The 19,920-nt window shown below is 41.9% G+C and overlaps 2 protein-coding genes across 2 annotated transcripts in view; both read left to right on the forward strand.

The window, feature by feature from the left end:
* LOC139459858 (A disintegrin and metalloproteinase with thrombospondin motifs like) lies at window positions 1-16,385 on the forward strand. The gene is made up of 12 exons (XM_071241568.1): window positions 1-125; window positions 1,144-1,237; window positions 1,843-1,908; window positions 2,593-2,735; window positions 3,873-3,922; window positions 5,704-5,818; window positions 7,242-7,415; window positions 10,403-10,544; window positions 10,684-10,794; window positions 11,395-11,449; window positions 12,507-12,653; window positions 15,614-16,385. The coding sequence occupies exons 1-12, from the start codon at window positions 31-33 to the stop codon at window positions 16,090-16,092; spliced, it is 1,671 nt and encodes a 556-aa protein (XP_071097669.1). The 5' UTR covers window positions 1-30; the 3' UTR covers window positions 16,093-16,385.
* Window positions 16,386-19,286: 2,901 nt separating this feature from the next.
* Window positions 19,287-19,920, forward strand: part of LOC139458624 (uncharacterized) — a gene marked incomplete at its 3' end in the record, with an annotated part of 29,398 nt that continues 28,764 nt past the window's right edge. Inside the window, exon 1 of the mRNA XM_071240047.1 lies at window positions 19,287-19,374. Coding sequence (XP_071096148.1) covers window positions 19,323-19,374 — 52 coding nt within the window. The remainder of the gene's footprint in view (window positions 19,375-19,920) is intronic.

Raw genomic sequence — 19,920 nt, forward strand, 5'->3', positions numbered from 1 at the left:
GAGAAGGGTCAGTCAGGGAGAGATGGTTGGATGATGGCATCAGAATCCTTGAGGAAGAAGCGCGAGATTCAGGAGCCAATCTACGTGGACGTCATTACAGTGATAGCGTTCTCTGTTTATGAAAGGTACTTGCCTTCAGCCTTAATAACGAGTACAATTTGTACAATTTAAAAAGTGGGCCAGATAATATTGGGTTGTGCAATACATTTACCTCCACACCAATTAACCCAGTCAATAATGCCTCAGTGTGTTTCTTTGAGTAGTTATCTGGCATTACAGCTAAAATGGATAGACTTATCATTAAACCGCCCGCATGTTATCAAAAATGAGCGGGCCACTGTTAACTTGATAATGCCCTCATATTTCTTGACGACGGGCCATTGTTAGGTGACGTCATAGGATATGGATATGTGACGTCACGTTCAATAGTGTCGTCATCTGGTTTCTTCAATGATGTTTCCATATTTGTAGGTGGGTTAGTGACATTCGTGTTGATTGCAGTAAATGTTTGAAAACCGATATTGTTGTTTCTTTTTATTTGATAACAAATTCCATCCATTTAAGCTATAATAACGGTAACGCTATTTTTCAGGGCATTATCATTTGCAGAAGCTCTCAGTCTTTTCAACTGCCCTCCTTCATTTGGCCGTTAATGGAAGACCTCGGGCTTCTGCAAATGATAATGCCCTGAAAAATAGCGTTACCCTTATAATAGTAAACCAAGGTCTTGGGGATGTACGTATTTGTATCTTCGTGACAAGAAATACAATTTTATGAGGTAAAACCATTGTAACATGCCCCATGGGAGTTTTATGTCGTCAAAGCATTTCCTGGTAATTGCTTCCCTTGTCGACCGTGAAGATTCCGGGGTAGAATAGGTCTTCAGCAACCCATGCTTGCCTTCAAAGGTGACTATGCTTGTCGTAAAAGGCGACTAACGGGATCGGGTGGTCAGGCTCACTGACTTGGTTGATGCATGTCATCGGTCCCAATTGCGTGGATCGATGCTCATGATATTAATCACTGGATTGTCTGGTCCAGACTCGATTATTTACAGACCGCCGTCATAAAGCTGGAATATTGCTGATTGCAGCGTTAAACAACAAAACAAAACAAACCAAAAGCTTCCCTTGTCCTTCACAGATGGTTTTCCAGAGCAACCCAGCAGTCTGAAGCCTTAAAGCATCAGGAGACAAAACAAGGCCTCAAGAGATACTTTGCACATCTTATGAACGGGGTGAGGTTTCTTACAGTATTCCACTTGGATATTCCTAGGGAAGTATGCTGAACGTCAGAGGTGACCAAATGGATTGGGTGGTCAGACTCGGTGACTTGTTTGATTGCGTGACATATAGCTGGAATAGTACTTAGTGCGACGTTAAAACAACAAACAAAACAAACCATACATGTTCGATAGGGTTAAAACCGGAATTAAAAGTAGGCCAAGACATTGTCGTTTACGCACATCTTATGAACGGGTTAAGGTTTCTTACAGTATTCCCCGAGGGTAAATTGGGTTTAGTTTGTTGTTTAACGCCGCACTCCAACAATATTCCAGCTGTATGACGTCCATTGCGGGTTAGAATAAGTAAGTAACGACCAAATGGTCAGGCTAGTTTGATTGTGTTTCATATAGCTGGAACAGTGTGCGGAGTGCAGTGTTAAACAATATATTTATAGCATTTCATTCAGTGTTGATTATAGAGGTTGGCATGGATCAGTAAGGTGATAACAGGTGACCCTGTTTCCTAGTTTGGATACACAGTGATGAGTTTAGTTGATCTCATTATCTTCTTATAATCATTTGGTAACCCAAATTTGCTAATTCTCTTTCAATAACAGGTCGATCTCCGTTATAAGAAGGCGTCTCCTCTGTACAACATAAACCTGATAGGATATATCATTGAGGTAAGAAGTTTGTCTTCAGTTGTTGGTATTTTGGTAAGCAAACTACATTGCCTTCCATACATGGCGTATCAAATGTAACAACTTAATGTTACACTGTATTGTGATGGCACGCCGAAGACCCGGGTTCGAATCTCGAATTACTGGTGTCCCCCCGCCGTGATATTGCTGGAATATTGCTAAAAGCGGCGTAAAAACTATACTCACTCACTCACTGTATTGATGGTGATGTCATTACTGAGCAGGTGACATTAAAAGTACGTTGTGTGATGGTATAATGGTGATATAACATACACATTGACTCCAGCCATGATGTTAAAGTTTACACAGCTGGATGAACCATTTTCAATAGGCTAATAGGAGCCGTCTAGCGGGATCGGGTGGTCAGGCTCGCTGACTTGGTTGCTGCATCTCATCATATCCCAATTGTGTGGATCGATGCTCATGATGTCAGTCACTGGACTGTCTGGTCCAGTCTCTATTATTTACAGACCGCCGTTATAAGTCTGGACTATTGCTGAGTGTGGCATTAAACAACAAACAAACAATAGGCCAATAACGACAAGGACAGGATTACTATATTTCCTGAATACATTATAATCAGAAGACACTATTGATATTAACGTTAATAATTAAACATTCTGATTCAGATTGTATGTATCATGGTTCTCCGTGATATCATTTTAGGATAAGCAGTCAGAACAACCGTTCCAAAGTGCTGCAGTTGATGAAACGAAGATAGATGGTGATAAACTTCTCGAGGGCACAAGCCGATGGAAGACTGACACACCAGGATTCCCTGAAAATGACCACGTTGTTTTGTTCACGGCGTGAGTTGTCACAATCAGCCAAGTGTATAGATAATTCACACATGTCCCCGACAACCTTATTACCTGTTGTGTTATCTGTGTGTTAAGTACGCCCTGCGGTTCTAATGCTGTTTTCATTCATAAGTGGCGGTACGAGTGGCCCAGTCGTCTAAGGCGCCGCGATTCGCTGTGCAGAGTTGCGTCCCTTGGGCACGCCAGAAACCTATGATAGTGGGTTCGAATCCCGGTTCACCCCAATTATGTTTCTAGATTTGTCAGCACCATTCCCGTGCTCGTGGGTTTCACCGAAGTGGTAAACGTCTAAGACCTGCATCACTTCGGGCTTTCCTCCCACATTAAGCTGACAGGTCGCGATATAACTGGAATACTGTTAAAAGCGGCGTTAAACCCAACTCACTCACTCACTCACTTTCAATAATTCCGAACTTGGATTATCTCCCCTGAACGTTAAGTAAAGATACTTGATTTGATACGGGATGTGTGGATCATTGACAAAAATAACATGGATTTCTTTTGAAAACATGTTATATAAAATCCTAAGAACATATCATATTTTGATATTCTTATTTATAATAGGTAAAATTAGATGATAAAATTAGCACCATACCCGTGCTTGTGGGTTTCACCGAAGTGGTGCAGTGAAGTGGTTTATCAAACGTCTGAGACCTGCATCACTTCGGGCTTTCCTCCCACATTAAGCTGACACGCCGCGATATAACTGGAATACTGTTAAAAGCGGCGTTAAACTCAACTCACAGTCATTCATTAGTTCTCCATGCTTTATAGGTTGTCCAAAACGTTGCAATAAGATGTGCAGATGTGCGCCATTTAGGCCTGCCTTAAACCTAATGTCGTGGGTTTGACTCCCAGATTCGCCGAGGCGATGTTCTAGGTTTGTGGTTATGTGTTCACGCCTGAAACCATCACATCAGGCTGTCCCCCAACATCAGCCTAACAGCCCCTGATATAATTGAATTGCTGTTCAAAGCGACGTTAATTAACTCTCCCACTTAATCAACATCTTCCCAATAATGACCCCATGAAAATGAACATCTTTGCCTCTGCCCAAATTTCGTGTTATGTGTTAGCTTAGCCCTGTTACATCAGAATAGCTGACATGTTACCAACTCGTTCTAGGAAGGACCTAATCAATGTAGAGGAAAATGGAGACACCGCAGACCTGCTTGGTGAGTCGCAGTATACTTTCTAAGGCATTCAGTCATTTTGGAATAATTTTGGAATTTGAAGTTTACACGATATGTCTTTTCCATTGGACGAGAGGTGGGTCACATGACCTAGAAATTGACGTATCATAAGTGTATGAACGACACAATTTGACGTTTATACGTTTTCCACGAGACCGTGTTCTTGATAAGACGTGAACACTGACGGACTACTTCCACATTACTAGGGGACCCACGGGAGTTCCCAAGCACGAATACATACGGAAGTGTTGTTTCTCATCAGTCAGGGAGTTTGATTGCTTGTCTGTTCAAGGATATCCTCTCTACAACCCATCCTAGAGAACAGAGGAAGAAAAGCAGATCCAAACTGCCGTAGAATCGACTCGATCTGTCTCTAGACTAATGTGACAGTCTTCAGCAATAAATGAATGTACCTTACAGTTTCTATTTGCCACAACTTTACAATCATCTTTAAGGGATCGACCAAATGATCAGTGATGTCTAACACTAGTCACAGGTTCATCAAAAATTCGGAAATCACTCCCGTCACGTTTATTTTGTAGTCTTGTATTTGATGTAAATGTATTAGGACGCGCTGTCATTGTGACTGACTTACTGAGGTAGTTCTTAAAAGACCTTTGACATCTGACGAGTATATTATTTGAGTACATTTATTGTACAAAAACTACACAAGTTGATCTTGTTGAGCACATTGAGCATGTTTGGCATACATAAGCTCATGTCACCACTCGTTTTGAGGAACTATTTCATTCCGCGATACAGCTGGTTGTTGTATGGCTGTCATTGAAAACATGAAGTCACACGTACTTAATATAATTGTGTAAAGATCAAGGTCTACGATCTGTTAGGTAAAAATAGTGAAACGAAAATTACAAGAATTGTATTTCTCTTTGTGTGAGTTCATTGGAGTATGAAACTTCATAGAGTGAGGGCCAAACATTGTATGAACGTCGTCCTAAGCGACGGCGTTCATACCATCAATTCCGTCGAGTTTGGAATCGCCTCTGTTTTTGTTTTTTTGTAGAATACTGAAGTTCTATTGAATTGAGATATAAAATTGCTATTAGTTTTCAAATTGAAATAACAAATTTCACCATTAGAATTTTGCCTTGTGATGTTCACCCAAGTTATGGTAAAACGGTATTGTTATTTTCATGTTCATCATTTCTACAAGGAACAGTCAGTACAACGGCATTCAGTATCTAACTGTTATGTCAGGTGCTTCATATATACAGCTAGAGGGAATCAATCTAGAAAAATTTAAATGGCATTTGGTAACACCAGGTTCTTACTGTAAGGGGGCACGGGTGGCCCAGTCGTCTAAGGCGCCGCGATTTGCTGTGCAGAGTTGCGTCCATTGGGCACGCCAGAAACCTTTGATGGTGGGCTCGAATCCCGGTTCACCCCGATTATGTTTCTAGGTTTGTCAGCACCATACCCGTGCTCGTTGGTTTCACCAAGTGGTAAACGTCTGAGACCTGCATCACTTCAGGCTTTCCTCCCACATTAAGCTGACACGCCGTGATATAACTGGAATACTGTTAAAGGCGGCGTTAAACTCACTCTTACTTTAACATGGGTCAAAGGGGTAACCTGGTGGGTACAGAATCGCTGGTCACGGAAGGCCGGGTTTGAAGCCGAGTTCTAATATACCTGTCGTGATATTGCTGGAATACTTGTGAAGGCGGCTTGAAACCATCGCGATCACTCCTGTAATATGTTGATGTGTTTCATGATCAGTTTCCATCCTCGTGTTACCACAGGGTATGCAGGTATAGGAACGATATGTGATACGCCATATGACAGTGTGTCAGCTGTGGAATATTCAGACAACCTGGTTGACGACATGCTGGTCACAACACACGAAGTCGGACATGCGTAAGTGTTTTTAATGTACAGTTTACCATGACATTTTTGTTAGTTCATCTCTATTGGCCCGCCAATGATTTCGAATCTACGCCAGGTTATGTTGGGTGGAACGCTAAATTATCGCTGTAGTTAATTTATAATTAGATCGTAATGGCGCACGCTTACAGACCTATTAAATATGTCATACGCAACATGTTTCTTGTTCTTTGTTACAGGGGGCACGGGTGGCCCAGTCGTCTAAGGCGCTGCGAGTTGCGTCCATTGGGCACGCCAAAAGCCTATGATTGTGGGCTCGAATCCCGGTTCGCCCCAATTATGTTTCTAGGTTTGTCAGCACCATACCCGTGCTCGTGGGTTTCACCGAAGTGGTAAACGTCTGAGACCTGCATCACTTCGGTCTTTCCTCCCACATTAAGCTGACACGTATAACTGGAATACTGTTACAAGCGGCGTTAAACCCAACTCGCTCACATTTGTTACATTTTTATGACACATTATGGGCGGGCTACTCTATATCATCACGGTATGGCTGTTTTGTTGCGTGATACGTGTGGGTTATGTTGTTAATATCACTTTCTATTTTGTATAACGCATCAACAGTATGCATACGACCTATACCAGGTTGGGTCAAGGGACTTTGTCTTAATAAATTAATCTTTTGTAATCAATTTCGAATGGAGGTGGGGAAATCCCACCTCAAAAACATTCCAGAAACTGTCATAAAACAATTAACGTGTATACTTACGAGAAGCCGTGATATACCGTAACGAGTCCTGTATTCGATCAAGCGCTGAAATGTTGTGCTTAGATTTGCAAAACTAAACAGTGAACAGGGGGTGTGGATTACGAGATTTACCGATACTGCGATAAACAAAGAGTCATACTATACATCGGACGAGACATGCACTACCCAGAAAAGACACATATACACATCTCTGAGCATGTATTGCTATTTTTGCTATACTAATTTCAAGTACAGCGACGCTTAAATGTGTGATTAAAGTGATTGCTCCTCATGTAGAAGTCATTGTTTCGACATTTATCATAGGTACAGTGCGCGAAACCAATTCTTACCGTTCCGGGAGGTAATACTGCTCATAAGTAATTGAGTGAGTTGGGTTTAACGCCGCTTTTAACATTATTCCAGTTATATCACGGCGTGTCAGCTTAATGTGGGAGGAAAGCCCGAAGTGATGCAGGTCTCAGACGTTTGATAAACTACTTCACTGCACCACTTCGGTGAACCCACGAGCACGGGTATGGTGCTGACAAACCTAGAAACATAATCGAGGCGAACCGGGATTCGAACCCACAATCATAGGTTTCTGGCGTTCCCAAGGGACGCAACTCTGCACAGCGAATCGCGGCGCCTTAGACGAATGGAACACCCGTGCCCCTATAGATCTCATAAAATTAACCTGGTATTTTGCAGGCTGAGCGCCCTGCATGACGGGCAGGAGAACACGTGTAACTCTACATACCAGTATGTCATGTCCGGCGATTCCCACACCACGACCCAAGTTCTTGACCACAACAACTACTACGTCTTTTCCACGTGTTCGTTACAGTACTTCCAAACCTTCATCCAAGGCATCCTAACAGACGGGTTGGTATGATTTGTTTGTTGTTCAACGCCGCACGGCGGTCTGTAAATAATTGAGCCTGGATCAGACATTCCAGTAATTGGCATCATGAGCATCGATCCACACAATTGGGATACGATGACATGCATCAACCAAGTCAGCGAGCCTGACAACCCGATCCCGTTAGTCGCCTCTTACGACAAGCATAGTCGCCATTTATGGCAAGCATGAGTTGCTGAAGACACGGGTCGGATGGTTTGAAAGATGAAACAGGGACAACTTTAATAAATAGAATAGAAATGGGATCGACCATGGTCTAGTGGTAGAGCGTCTGCCCGGAGAGCAGAAGGTACGGGGTTCGATCCCCGGTCGCGTCATACCAAAGCACGTTAAAAGATGGTACTTGTTACGCTGTCTGGCGCTGGGCATAAAGGGGCTAAAACAAGTGAGTGAGTGAGTGAGTGAGTGAGTTTGGTTTTACGCCGCTTTTAGCAATATTCCAGCAATATCACGGCGGGGGACATCAGAAATGGGCTTCACACATTGTACCCATGTTGGGAATCGAACCCGGGCCTTCGGCGTGACGAGCGAACGCTTTAACCACTAGGCTACCCGACCGCCCCGGCTAAAACAAGGACTGGTCGGCTTGGAGTCAGTATACTGTGTCTGAGTGGGATATTCATGTTAAACTGCAGCATGGTATCTTAGTGGGCTAGCACTATCAAACCAGCATCAGTCCGGACTAGTACAAGCAGCCACACACACACACACGTACCTGCACGTCGGTATATAAGTGCAATGATCTTGGACGCGACGTTTAACCCAATTTCACCTCATCTCACCTCACCTCACCTCACCTCACCTCACCTCACCTCACCTCACTTTAGAAGCAATCTATGTGTTTTCCTTGCCATTTGTGTGCTACTGACATATATAGTCTCGCCATTATTATTGAAAATATAACCAGTACAAAATGCAAGAAAATAACCAGTCTAGATTATCCTTTGTAACACATTCCATTTGGCGTATGGAGCACAATAGCTTTTGAAACTTATATGAATGGACCACTGAAAATCAGCGATCATACCAGGTGTTCGCGAAAAGCGTAAGCATATCCTGCCTTACCGGTAGCACCCGCCATTCACACAATTTGTATCTGAAAGTAAGTATTTATTGGCTGAAGCAGCACAGCAGTACTGTTGCCATGAGACGGCTCCCGCAACTTATGTTATTGGATCCTTTGAATCTTGACCACAATACTAACTTCCCTGATCACTCGTGATGCCATCCATCAAATGTTTTGTTCGATTGGAACTTCGTGTTAACAAGGTTTTACTGCAAACAGTTAACAATTGTGTTCTAATGTAGCCAAGTCAGATTTTGGATCAGGATTGAAAAGTGGGATGTAGTTTCTTTATTCATCAATGGAATTTGACTTGTAAAGAACATTTTGTGTTGAATTTGAATTTGGCATACATTTATTTACTGCTGTGATAATAACACTTTACCCTAAATGTGAAATGAACACTTTATTACTGAAGATCTGGATTAATCCGGCTCTGTTCCGTTCCATTTTCCGTCTTTCCCTTGTGCCAAACTTTTGCTAACCATAGTTTTTCACGTGATTCCATTCAGACTGTTTATGCCAAATCACAATCGAAATGGATTTTGTTAAGTGTATCTGAGAATTGTTTCATTACCATTGTCCAGGGCTTTTCTTTCGTGACAATGAATACATCACTCTTTCCTTTCATTTAGCCCAAATCAACGTGTTAGTTTCAAAGGGTTATTTACAATAAATGCTCCATTTCAGTTTGTTTTCCATTAGCATTGCGGAAATAACTTTTGCAAACCAATTAATTTTAACTCGGATAGATGGGAGGTGAGTGGTAAAGGTGACACACTATTAGACGTGAATATGTGTGTTAATGTGTTCACCCGTATCCATGGCCGTCGGGTGCTGGTATAACTAAGACAAATATCTCGTACCGAATTGTGGCGCCTCGTCATTATTGTATATGGGGTTCCCTCCCATAACGTAGACCTCCAAAATGCAGACCTCCCAAAAAGCAGTTAAAATTAGCTCCCTAATTAATTGGGCCATGCTGGTCACACCTAATTAATGCATGGACTGGTCCACTCCCCTGCTATGAGGGATTATCAATATGTTGAGACAATGAGCAGTAGTGGACAACAACAACATTGTCTTAAAAAACTCCTCCTTTCTTTAATCTGCTCCCGGTACATCACAAATCTTACTCAAACATTACCTTTAAACAAGTTGTGGGATTTGTGTAAGAATATACCAAATGTTCTCAATCACTAATATAACATATAAATATATTTGAACATGAGCTTCAATCTCGTCCAATTAAGCTATGGCCGGACTTACGAAAGTTGAGAATGTCTTGTCCCAGAAAGATGCCCCACAAGTTCTCCTAGACGGCTACACGTACGCTAAGAACAGGACGGAGAATGAAAATGTGTACTGTGTACTTGTCCGACTCAAGGAACAGCTTCATCGCCGTGAAAAGACACCCCTTCAGTACCTGGATGCAGTTGGTCCACTGATGATAAACAAGTGAAAATGACTGATAATCATAAATGACAAATGAAATAACATTTGAATAAAAAATTGTGAAATCTACCCAGCTTTCTTTCTTGTTACATGAGTGATACCATTTTACTTAATCAAAGGTACAGGGGACTAATTACTGATGCAACCAGCCATAACGAGTGTTGTTTTAACGGGTCTGCGTTTTGGCAGGTGTACGTTTTGGGAAGATACCGTATATGGCGACATTTTGTGCTAGTATCCATGCCCATGAGTAACTCACTTTAACGTGATATTTCTGATACATCTCCTATTCAATATCTGTCTCCGTATATGTTTTAGAAGATGACGACATTTTACAATATGTGCTGGTGTCTTTGCGCATGAGTATATCCATATAACCTAATATATCCGTCATATTTCCTATTCAATATCGTTCTCCGTACATTTTTACAGTACAGATGCCCAAAGGCAATGCCTACAGACGAGTCTCGAACCGGCGTCTGTGACAAACATCACGGGGACGATGCCGGGGCAGCTCTACGACGTTCACACGCAGTGTCAAATGATGTTTGGACCTGGCTTCGTCTTGCGATCAGTGAGAAATAATACATTTCACATCATTAGAAAAAATCCTGCTTGGAACATCATATACTAAACAAGTGTAAAAATTGCCTAACTGGTATATTTTCATTATAGATAGACATTTTACTCACTATTGAACATGACGTTTACAGGATATCGACATAGGTAATTCAGAAAACATATGCAAGAGAATGATCTGTGGCAGGGACGAGCTTGAGTCGCCCCGCAGCGCTGCAGAAGGAACGCCATGTGGCAATAAAAAGGTACACCATCTGAACGTGCATATGTGTCTGTACTTAACCCATGTTAACATTTGCATGCACTTCCCGGGGAATTGAAAGTAAACATCATAATGAAATTGAATTTTGTCTGTTGAGCAGCATAATAATTAATATAATTGTTTCATAAAGTGCTGTTATTATTATTATTATTATCAATCAGTAGTAGTTGTAGTAGTAGTAGTGAGTGAGTGAGTTAGGTTTAACGCCGCTTTTAACAGTATTCCAGTTATATCGCGGCGTGTCAGATTAATGTGGAAGGAAAGCACGAAATGATGCAGGTCTCAGACGTTTACCACTTCGGTGAAACCCACGAGCACGGGTATGGTGCTGACAAACCTAGAAACATAATCGGGGCGAACCGGGATTCGAACCCACAAGCATAGGTTTCTGGCGTGCCGTGCACAGCGAATCGCGGCTCCTTAGACGACTTGGCCACCCGTGCCCCCTAGTAGTAGTAGTAGTAGTAGTAGTAGCAGCAGCAGCAGCAGCAGCAGCAGCAGCAGCAGCAGCAGCAGCAGCAGTAGTAGTAGTAGTAGTAGTAGTATACATGTAAATTTGTATGTGTTACACGTGTGATTTCAGTGGTGTGTTGCTGGGCAGTGCGTGTTTTCCATTGAGGCACCAGAACAGAAGAATAGTAAGTTGTTGAGGCTTTTCTTCTACACATAAGTCCACCCCTTAGCATGGATATGATACTGACAAACCACGGATCGTAACAGGGGTGAATATTTGGATTCAAATCCACTACCAGCGGATCCTGGAAGCACTAAGGGATGCAACTTTGCCAAATGTGTCGTAGCACATCAGACCACCAACTCACCAGTGACCTTGACATTGATCAGCGTTAGAAACTAGTCCTATTGTCCTTGCCAAACTTCCCAATGGTAAAGGTATCCTAAGGACAAGTGGAAATATACCCTTTTTAAGGGTTTTGCTATATAATAGCATTATAAGGGCTTGTTGACTAAACCTGTTAGTTTCTACCGCTGTTGATCCTATTGTAATAATATTCTAAGATACAATCGATCCGTGAAATTTAGCAAAGGGTCATTCTATGCTCTTCCAGACTGACAAACAAGTAAACATAATATTAAAAAAACAAAGGAGCATTTGAAGGGTAATCGAATAGATCTTTTCCATGGAACAGTCACAGAACAAGCTATTGATCATGAATAATCGATTTTCTGTATTTCTATTTGGGTATGTCACAATGTGAGCGAAACCAAATGTGTGTCGTCAGAACATTAATACAGGATACAATTATAAAAAATAGTAAGTGGTGCATGACTTTTTCTAGGTGTATTATATACTCTTTAGAGGGCACCATAATATCCATGCTTTCATGATTTCGTTAAATGCACTGATCACTTTCGGAAACATGTCGGGGGCACGGATGGCCCAGTCGTCTAAGGCGCTGCGATTCGCTGTGCAGAGTTGCGTCCCTTGGGCACGCCAGAAACCTTTGATTGTGGGTTCGAATCCCGGTTCGCCCCGATTATGTTTCTAGGTTTGTCAGCACCATACCCGTGCTCGTGGGTTTCACCGAAGTGGTAAACGTCTGAGACCTGCATTACTTCGGGCTTTCCTCCCACATAAGCTGACACGCCGTGATATAACTGGAATACTGTTACAAGCGGCGTTAAACCCAACTCACTCACTCACTCACTCACTCGGAAACATGTCAACAATTTCAGCGGATTGTCTCTTCGGAAACCAGCCAATCGTGTACCCGGAAAATGAAACATGTGCTGAGTTCATAAGGGCGTCACCACATCTGTGCTACGATCTTGATTATTTGGGGACCTGCTGCGAGACGTGTCCCCTCTACAAGAGCAATGACGGTACTCCTTTCTTATTGATAGTAATCTCTCGTTGACACATAGAAACCATGTTGTCTTTCATTTTAAATAGTAACATTTCCAGGTTTAAGTCAAATATGCTTCACATCTACATGCTCTATGTACAGTAAACTACGTTTATAACGAACACGCTTATAACGAACTAACCGATATAACGAACTTTTTTTTAGTCCCGACCAGTTGTTGTATAAATGCTGTACATATGCTTATAACGAACTACGATTATTACGAACTATAATTAGTAGTTCCTCCGAGTTCGTTATAACCGTAGTTTACTGTATTCGATATTTGCATTGAATATACAGTAAACTACGGTTATAACGAACTCAAAGGGACCACTAAATTTAGTTCGTTGTAGCCGTGGCTCGTTATATGCATATATAAAGCATAGCTACAGCAAATTGTCGTGACAAAAAAGTAAGTTCGTTATATCCGTCAGTTCGTTATAAACGTGTTCGTTATAACCGTAGCTTACTGTATTGCAATGGGGATTATTTTGCAATGGTGGTGTCTAATGGGTCATAGATGGTGGGGATTTGGGCTAAGATTATTGTCACATGATGGGCCCTTAAAACCCTCCTTTGTGATTCTTATACACTAAGTTTATAGCCTCAAAAATCTACAAATGTACAATTATATGTTAAAAAATGTACAAACAATCAGTTGTGTTCAAGACATTAAGTTAATCTATTTGAAATACTTTGACAATGAGAAAATGTCGGGGGCACGGGTGGCTCAGTCATCTAAGATGCCGCGATTCGCTGTGCAGAGTTGGACACCAGAAACCTATGACTGTGGGTTCGAATCCCGGTTCGCACCAATTATGTTTCTAGATTTGTCAGCACCATTCCCGTGCTCGTGGGTTTCACCGAAGTGGTAAACGTCTGAGACCTGCATCACTTCGGGCTTTCCTCCGACATTAAGCTGATAGGTCGCGATATAACTGGAATACTGTTAGAAGCGGCGTTAAACCCAACTCACTCACTCACTCACTTTCAATAATTCCGAACTTGGATTATCTCCCCTGAACGTTAAGTAAAGATACGGGATGTGTGGATCATTGACAAAAATAACATGGATTTCTTTTGAAAACACGTTATATAAAATCCTAAGAACATATCATATTTTGATATTCTTATTTATAATAGGTAAAATTAGATGATATATTTATTTGCCAGGAATTTATCATTTGCCCAAGACAGAATTACTTTGTGGTAAATACGTTTTGATAGTCTGGCTTCACTCACTCTTGGGAAGTGCCAAATAAGTATATTGTAATTGTATATTGTCTCCATCAAATTGCACATATGGCGATCACAATTCTTACAGTACAGTTGTGACCAAGGAAAATATAAAAAAAGTTTATCTTACGATGAAAACACAAACTTCGGAATTTCTTCAGCTTTCTCGTCAGGAGTTCGAAAGTACAGATATCGCGGTTTGGGGATTAAAACTCCATCATACCAAACTTCGTCATTTTGATGTTATGGTTCTGTGATGTATTTAACAAATTGTGTTTAGTATCGTGTTTAAAATCTTTGTTTAAAGATAACACTTGAACGGACTCGTTGGGAGTTCGTAAGTACAGATATCGCGGTTTGGGGATTAAAACTACATCACAATTATACTTCGTCATTTTGATGTTATGGTTCTGTGATGTATTTAACAAATTGTGTTTAGTATCGTGTTTAAAATCTTTGGTTTAAAGATAACACTTGAACGGACTCGTTGGGAGTTCGTAAGTACAGATATCGCGGTTCTGGGATTAAACTCCATCACAATTATACTTTATCGTTTTGATCTTAAGGTTACGTAATATAGTTTAGATATTGTGTTTTGTGTCGTGTATAATCTATGTCTAAAGATGACACGGATAATGTAAGGATGCAGTACACTTTTTTTGACTGTTTCACGTCAGTCCTTTCATCCCTTGCTTCAACTCTATATCCTGATAATATGTCAATTCCTCTATTGTACTGAATTCCAAAGATCTATAAGGATTGATGTCCGTCCGTCCGTCATCCAAATGTCTAGTATCTATAACGTATGTGATTTCATCATGTGCTGAGGAATGGTCATATAATGAAATGTGTCTTATAGTTGACAGAGACCGCCTCCGTGGTCTAGTGGTAGAGCGTCCGCCCGGAGAGCGGAAGGTACGGGGTTCGATCCCCGACCGCGTCATACCAAAAGACGTTAAAATACGGTACTTGTTATTACCCTGTCTGGCGCTCGGCATTGAGGGGCTAAAACAAGGACTGGTCGGCTCGGAGTCAGTATACTGTGTCTGAGTGGGGTATTCATGTTAAACTGCGGCATGGTATCTCAGTGAGCTGGCACTATTAATCGACATCGGTCGGGACTAGTACAAGCAGCCACACAAACACACACACACGTACATACACGTCGCTATATAAGTGCAATAATCTTGGACGCAACGTTAAACCCCATTTCACCTCACATATAGTTGACAGTATGAGTTATGCAGAGTTGCATCAATTGACTTTGAATCGATTCGCTCATCGAGTCCAAGATTCGCTTGACTGAGATCCATTGCCTACCAATGATCATTTGTTTCACTTAAAGCGTAAATGTCTTTGGGGTTTGCTTCCGTATTAACCATGGTCCAGTGAAAGGTTACACGGTGCTTCAGAGGAGATTAGGGGCGGTCGGGTAGCCTAGTGGTTAAAGCGTTCGCTCTTCACACTGACGACCGAGGTTCGATTCCCCACATGTTTTAAGCCCATTTCTAGTGTCCCACGACCTGATATTTTTGGAATATTGCTAAAAGTGGCCTAAAACCATACTTACTCACTCACTAAGAGGAGAACAGACGGGGTTCTGGTAATGATAATCAGGAGACGAAAATGCTCGACACAATTATCATCATTCAGTAATTACCAGATAATTGAAGGTTTAATCACAGCTTGTTTCTGTTGCAGACTGTCCTTATGGCGACAATATACATACTGGCCCTTGCGAATATAGCAACTGCATCACTTCCGGTTCCGACTACATAAAAAGATGTTGTGCCACTTGTCGCAGTTTTACGTCAACCACAACTACAACAACTACCACAACTATATCAACGACCACAACTACAACAACTTCTACCACAACTACGCCAACAACTACCACTACACCAACAACTACACTGACAGCTACCACAACTACACCAACAACTACGACTACACAAGCAATTACTACACAGACACCCACAATGGTAACTGAAACAACTACATCAACAATTCCCACAACAGCTTCTACAGAACAAAATCCATCTGCTTCTTCACCAAAACCAACCTCCAGTGTAGTAACAGTGACTAGCAGAGCTACAACCATAGTAGCACCTACACCCTGTTATGTGGCAGCAGGGATTGTTGTAAATATATTTGTGGCGATTGTCGGCGACAGAAAATGATTGAAGCACTAGTAAAATGCCGAGGGGGCGGGGGTCAGCAAGTAAATGGAATTTAGAGTTACCGCCCCTGGCTGTTTACAAGCATGACAGATTTGATCCTACGAGAAGTTTCGTGATGGGACAGGTTCAAGGAGGCTTACAAGATCAACAAGAGGGCGCTTGGAGTCTTGACGATGTGCCTTATCTATTTGCCACATGCAAATTGAATACAAAGTCAAGAACAGTTCGATCATGATTCAAGGCATTATTCTGAACTTTTGTGTATGCACAAATATTAAATTGTAATAAATGTATCTACCCCATATTATGTATTTCATCGTTCGTGTGTAGAAATAATCCTAGAACAAAGTTTCTAGCTGAAACAAAACTCTCACCCCAACACATCCCACTCATCACCATGGTAACCACCTAACAATAGGTCAAGCACCACTGCAATTCCGTGCTACCTGACCCCGGGCAATCTGTTCGCCTGAAAATACCGGCACTTTCGTTCTCTTTCTCACTAATCAGGTGCATGGAGGGTTCTATCAGTGGATGGTTCTCAGGTATGGATTTTCTGTGGCCCCATGGTTAGTCATCATTTTCGAGACCTACATAGACGATTGCATCCAGTTACTATTGGCACTCAAACAACCGTTACTTCTTCGCCAGTGGCAGGAACTCCTCAGCTTTCTAACGTCAGTTCAAGCACTCGCTCAGTGAGGTCAAATACATCTCCGAGCGATCCAGTGCTTCCTCCAGCCCTTACTTCAGGAGGACAATTTGGTGCGACCAATTATTTTTAGGGTTGTCCAAGTCCTCTACCTGCTCACCTCTGCCTCTGTGTGCGTGATGTCTCAGTAGATGGTCAAAAACCTGTTGGGGTTTGTTTGTTGTTTGTTTGTTTGTTTGTTTGTTGTTTAACGCCGCACTCGGCAATATTCCACCAAAATGACGGCGGTCTGTAAATAATCGAGTCTGGACCAGACAATCCAGTGATTGACAACATGATAATCGATCCATGCAATTGGGATACGATGACTTGCATCAACCAAGTCAGCGAGCCGGACCACCCGATCCCGTTAGTTGCCTCTTAGGACAAGCATAGTCGCTTTTTACGGCAAGCGTGGGTTGCTGACGACATATTTTACCTCGGATCTTCACTGGTCTCGATATTATGAGCAACAATCTATGCCATTGGGATACGATGACATGCATCAACCAAGTCAGCGAGCCTGGCTACCCGATCCCGTTAGTTACCTCTTACGACAAGCATAGTCGCCTTTTACGGCAAGCATGGGTTGCTGAAGACCTATTCTACCCCGGATCTTCACGGGTCCATGAGCTACATTAGAATGCGGTATGTTCATGTACTAGTGAATAATAAGGAAGTCAATGTTTACTATTAAAAAAGTGAGTGAGTGAGTGAGTTGGGTTTAACGCCGCTTTTAACAGTATTCCAGTTATAGCACTGCGTGTCAGTTCAATGTGGGAGGAAAGCCCCAAGTGATGCAGGTCTCAGACGTTTACCACTTCGGTGAAACCCACGAGCACGGGTATGGCGTGCCCAAGGGACGCAACTCTGTACAGCGAATCGCGGCGCCTTAGACGACTGGGCCACCCGTGCCCCCACTATAAAAAAAGAGTCCTATGAAGCCTAAAGAAGAGAAAGGCACTAGGATTGCTTTACGTCATACGAAAATCTGACTAAATGTGAAATTAATATACACAGAAGGGGATAACATAATTTATGGCGCCAATTCAGTCTTGATAAGTATTTCTTAGATAAGCATGCATAAGTTCATCTAACTTCATTTTTTCAGAGAAAGCTTGTCCCCCATTGCAGGCACTACGCCATGAGTAAAACAAGGAAATACACACACAAATTCCCAAACATCAAAACTTCACAAGGCACCAGTTCAGCATGTGTTTGATACATATGCAAATTTCATGATAAAATATTAAGATGTTTCCCAGTTATGTTCCGGAATTGAAACGTTACGGACGACCGGACGGACAGCACCTATTTCTATATCCCCTCCCACTTCGTGGAGGGATAATAGATTACTCGCTGCACGTGCTGGACAGACTAAAAAGTGTGATGTCAAAAAAGGGTTTTGTTACTATTATACAAAATAATACTTGACGCATGTGTGATAAAATCTTATATTCACAATATAAGAAAATTGATGCATAGAGTCATGGATGCACGTGCAAGTCAGTATTAAGCTCAACAGATACTTCAAGTACACCTGTACTGTTTTGAACGCATTCAATAAAGATTGAAAAACGTAATCGTTTTGATGTAGGTAGTCACCATTGAGATCCAACCTGATCAAGGAACTACAAGCGAGTGAGTGAGTATGACTTTACGCCGCGTTTAGCAATATTCAAGAATATCACGGAGGGGAACACCAGAAATGGGCTTCACACATTGTACCCATGTCGGGAATCGAACCCGGGTATTCGGTTTTACGAGCGAACGCCCCAAACTACAAGCGAAAAGCACACTGAACCACCAATCAAAACGTTAAACTATCTTCAACAGCATGCAATATATCCAGCTATGCCTAACTCTGTGGGAACTAGAACTAGGCGCCACATGCACTACATCCATACGAGGGACAGGTTTTGAAGGGGGACTCACTCCCAGCCCTGTCTGAGAATCCCCACTATGACATAAACACGTTGAACCCATAACTTGAAATCCGATCAAACACACATTAACCATCAACCTAAACCCCACCCCACCCCACCCCACCCCACCCCACCCCACCGCCACCCCCCACAACCACCACCTCCACCTCCCCCCGCCAATCCAACCACACACACTCTCACCCACCACAAATCTATCACTAACTTCAGTGCTCACACACCTCAGTGCTATTTTCATTGTAACGCCACCAAACATAAACAATTTTTTTCCCACAAGATATAAATTTCCAGTGTGTCACAAGAAGAGTAACATTGACAGATACTCTCTTTGTGTGTATGTCAGTTGCAATTTGAAATCGATCTAGGCCAGGGTGTAGATCTCAAATCGTGATTCAATATGAAAGGTAGTTGAGCGTTTCCCACACACAGCCAGTATTACACAATATGCAGACCATTGAAACCATCGGCATTGACGCGAACATGCATACAAAGCTGTGTCTCACTAAAGAATGTTAGCTTACGGATATAAACACTGCACCCTGGTCGAATATTAAAGTGCAGTTGGGTGATCAAACCTGAAATACGATTTTGTGAAAATGAAACTTCTTATTCTACTCACTATAATCAAGTTTGGATTGTGCCAAGACAGTGAGTACAGACTAATGAATCATGGCGTCCATGTTAAGTAATTACAGTTTAACTTATACACATGTGTGGATATAGTTTTCGCATTTCAGCTTGATTATATGTAAAGAAGGATTTACTGGTGACTTATCAGATATGTTCGTTGTGAATTTTCTTCATGGTGTTAAATAAATGCTACAATGCCCTGCTATAAATCGTAAGAAAAAGCAGAGTCCATTTAACGATTCCGTCCATATCATGAACATGTGTTTATGAATCTCTATAAATAGTGATGATACCTGGTGTTCGCGAAGAGTTAGGTGTCCCGCCCCCCACCCCACCCCACCCCCACACCCACCAAATTGCTGAGTGCGACGTAAACAACAAATAAAGTTTTCTTCTTTTTTTTTCTTTTCTTTTACAACAAAATAAACTAACCATGTCAGATATGGAAATCGAACGTTATTTCTTCTTACTGAGGGATGAAAAGAGGCAATAAAGGGCCATGGGATATTAGACATGAGATGATCTACTTTCATCACATGTCGTTATGAGATCTATTTGAATGTC

The sequence above is a fragment of the Haliotis cracherodii genome, unplaced genomic scaffold, assembly GCF_022045235.1.
Source record: "Haliotis cracherodii isolate W230 unplaced genomic scaffold, xgHalCrac1.p SCAF_13, whole genome shotgun sequence".
Lineage (NCBI taxonomy): Eukaryota > Metazoa > Mollusca > Gastropoda > Lepetellida > Haliotidae > Haliotis > Haliotis cracherodii.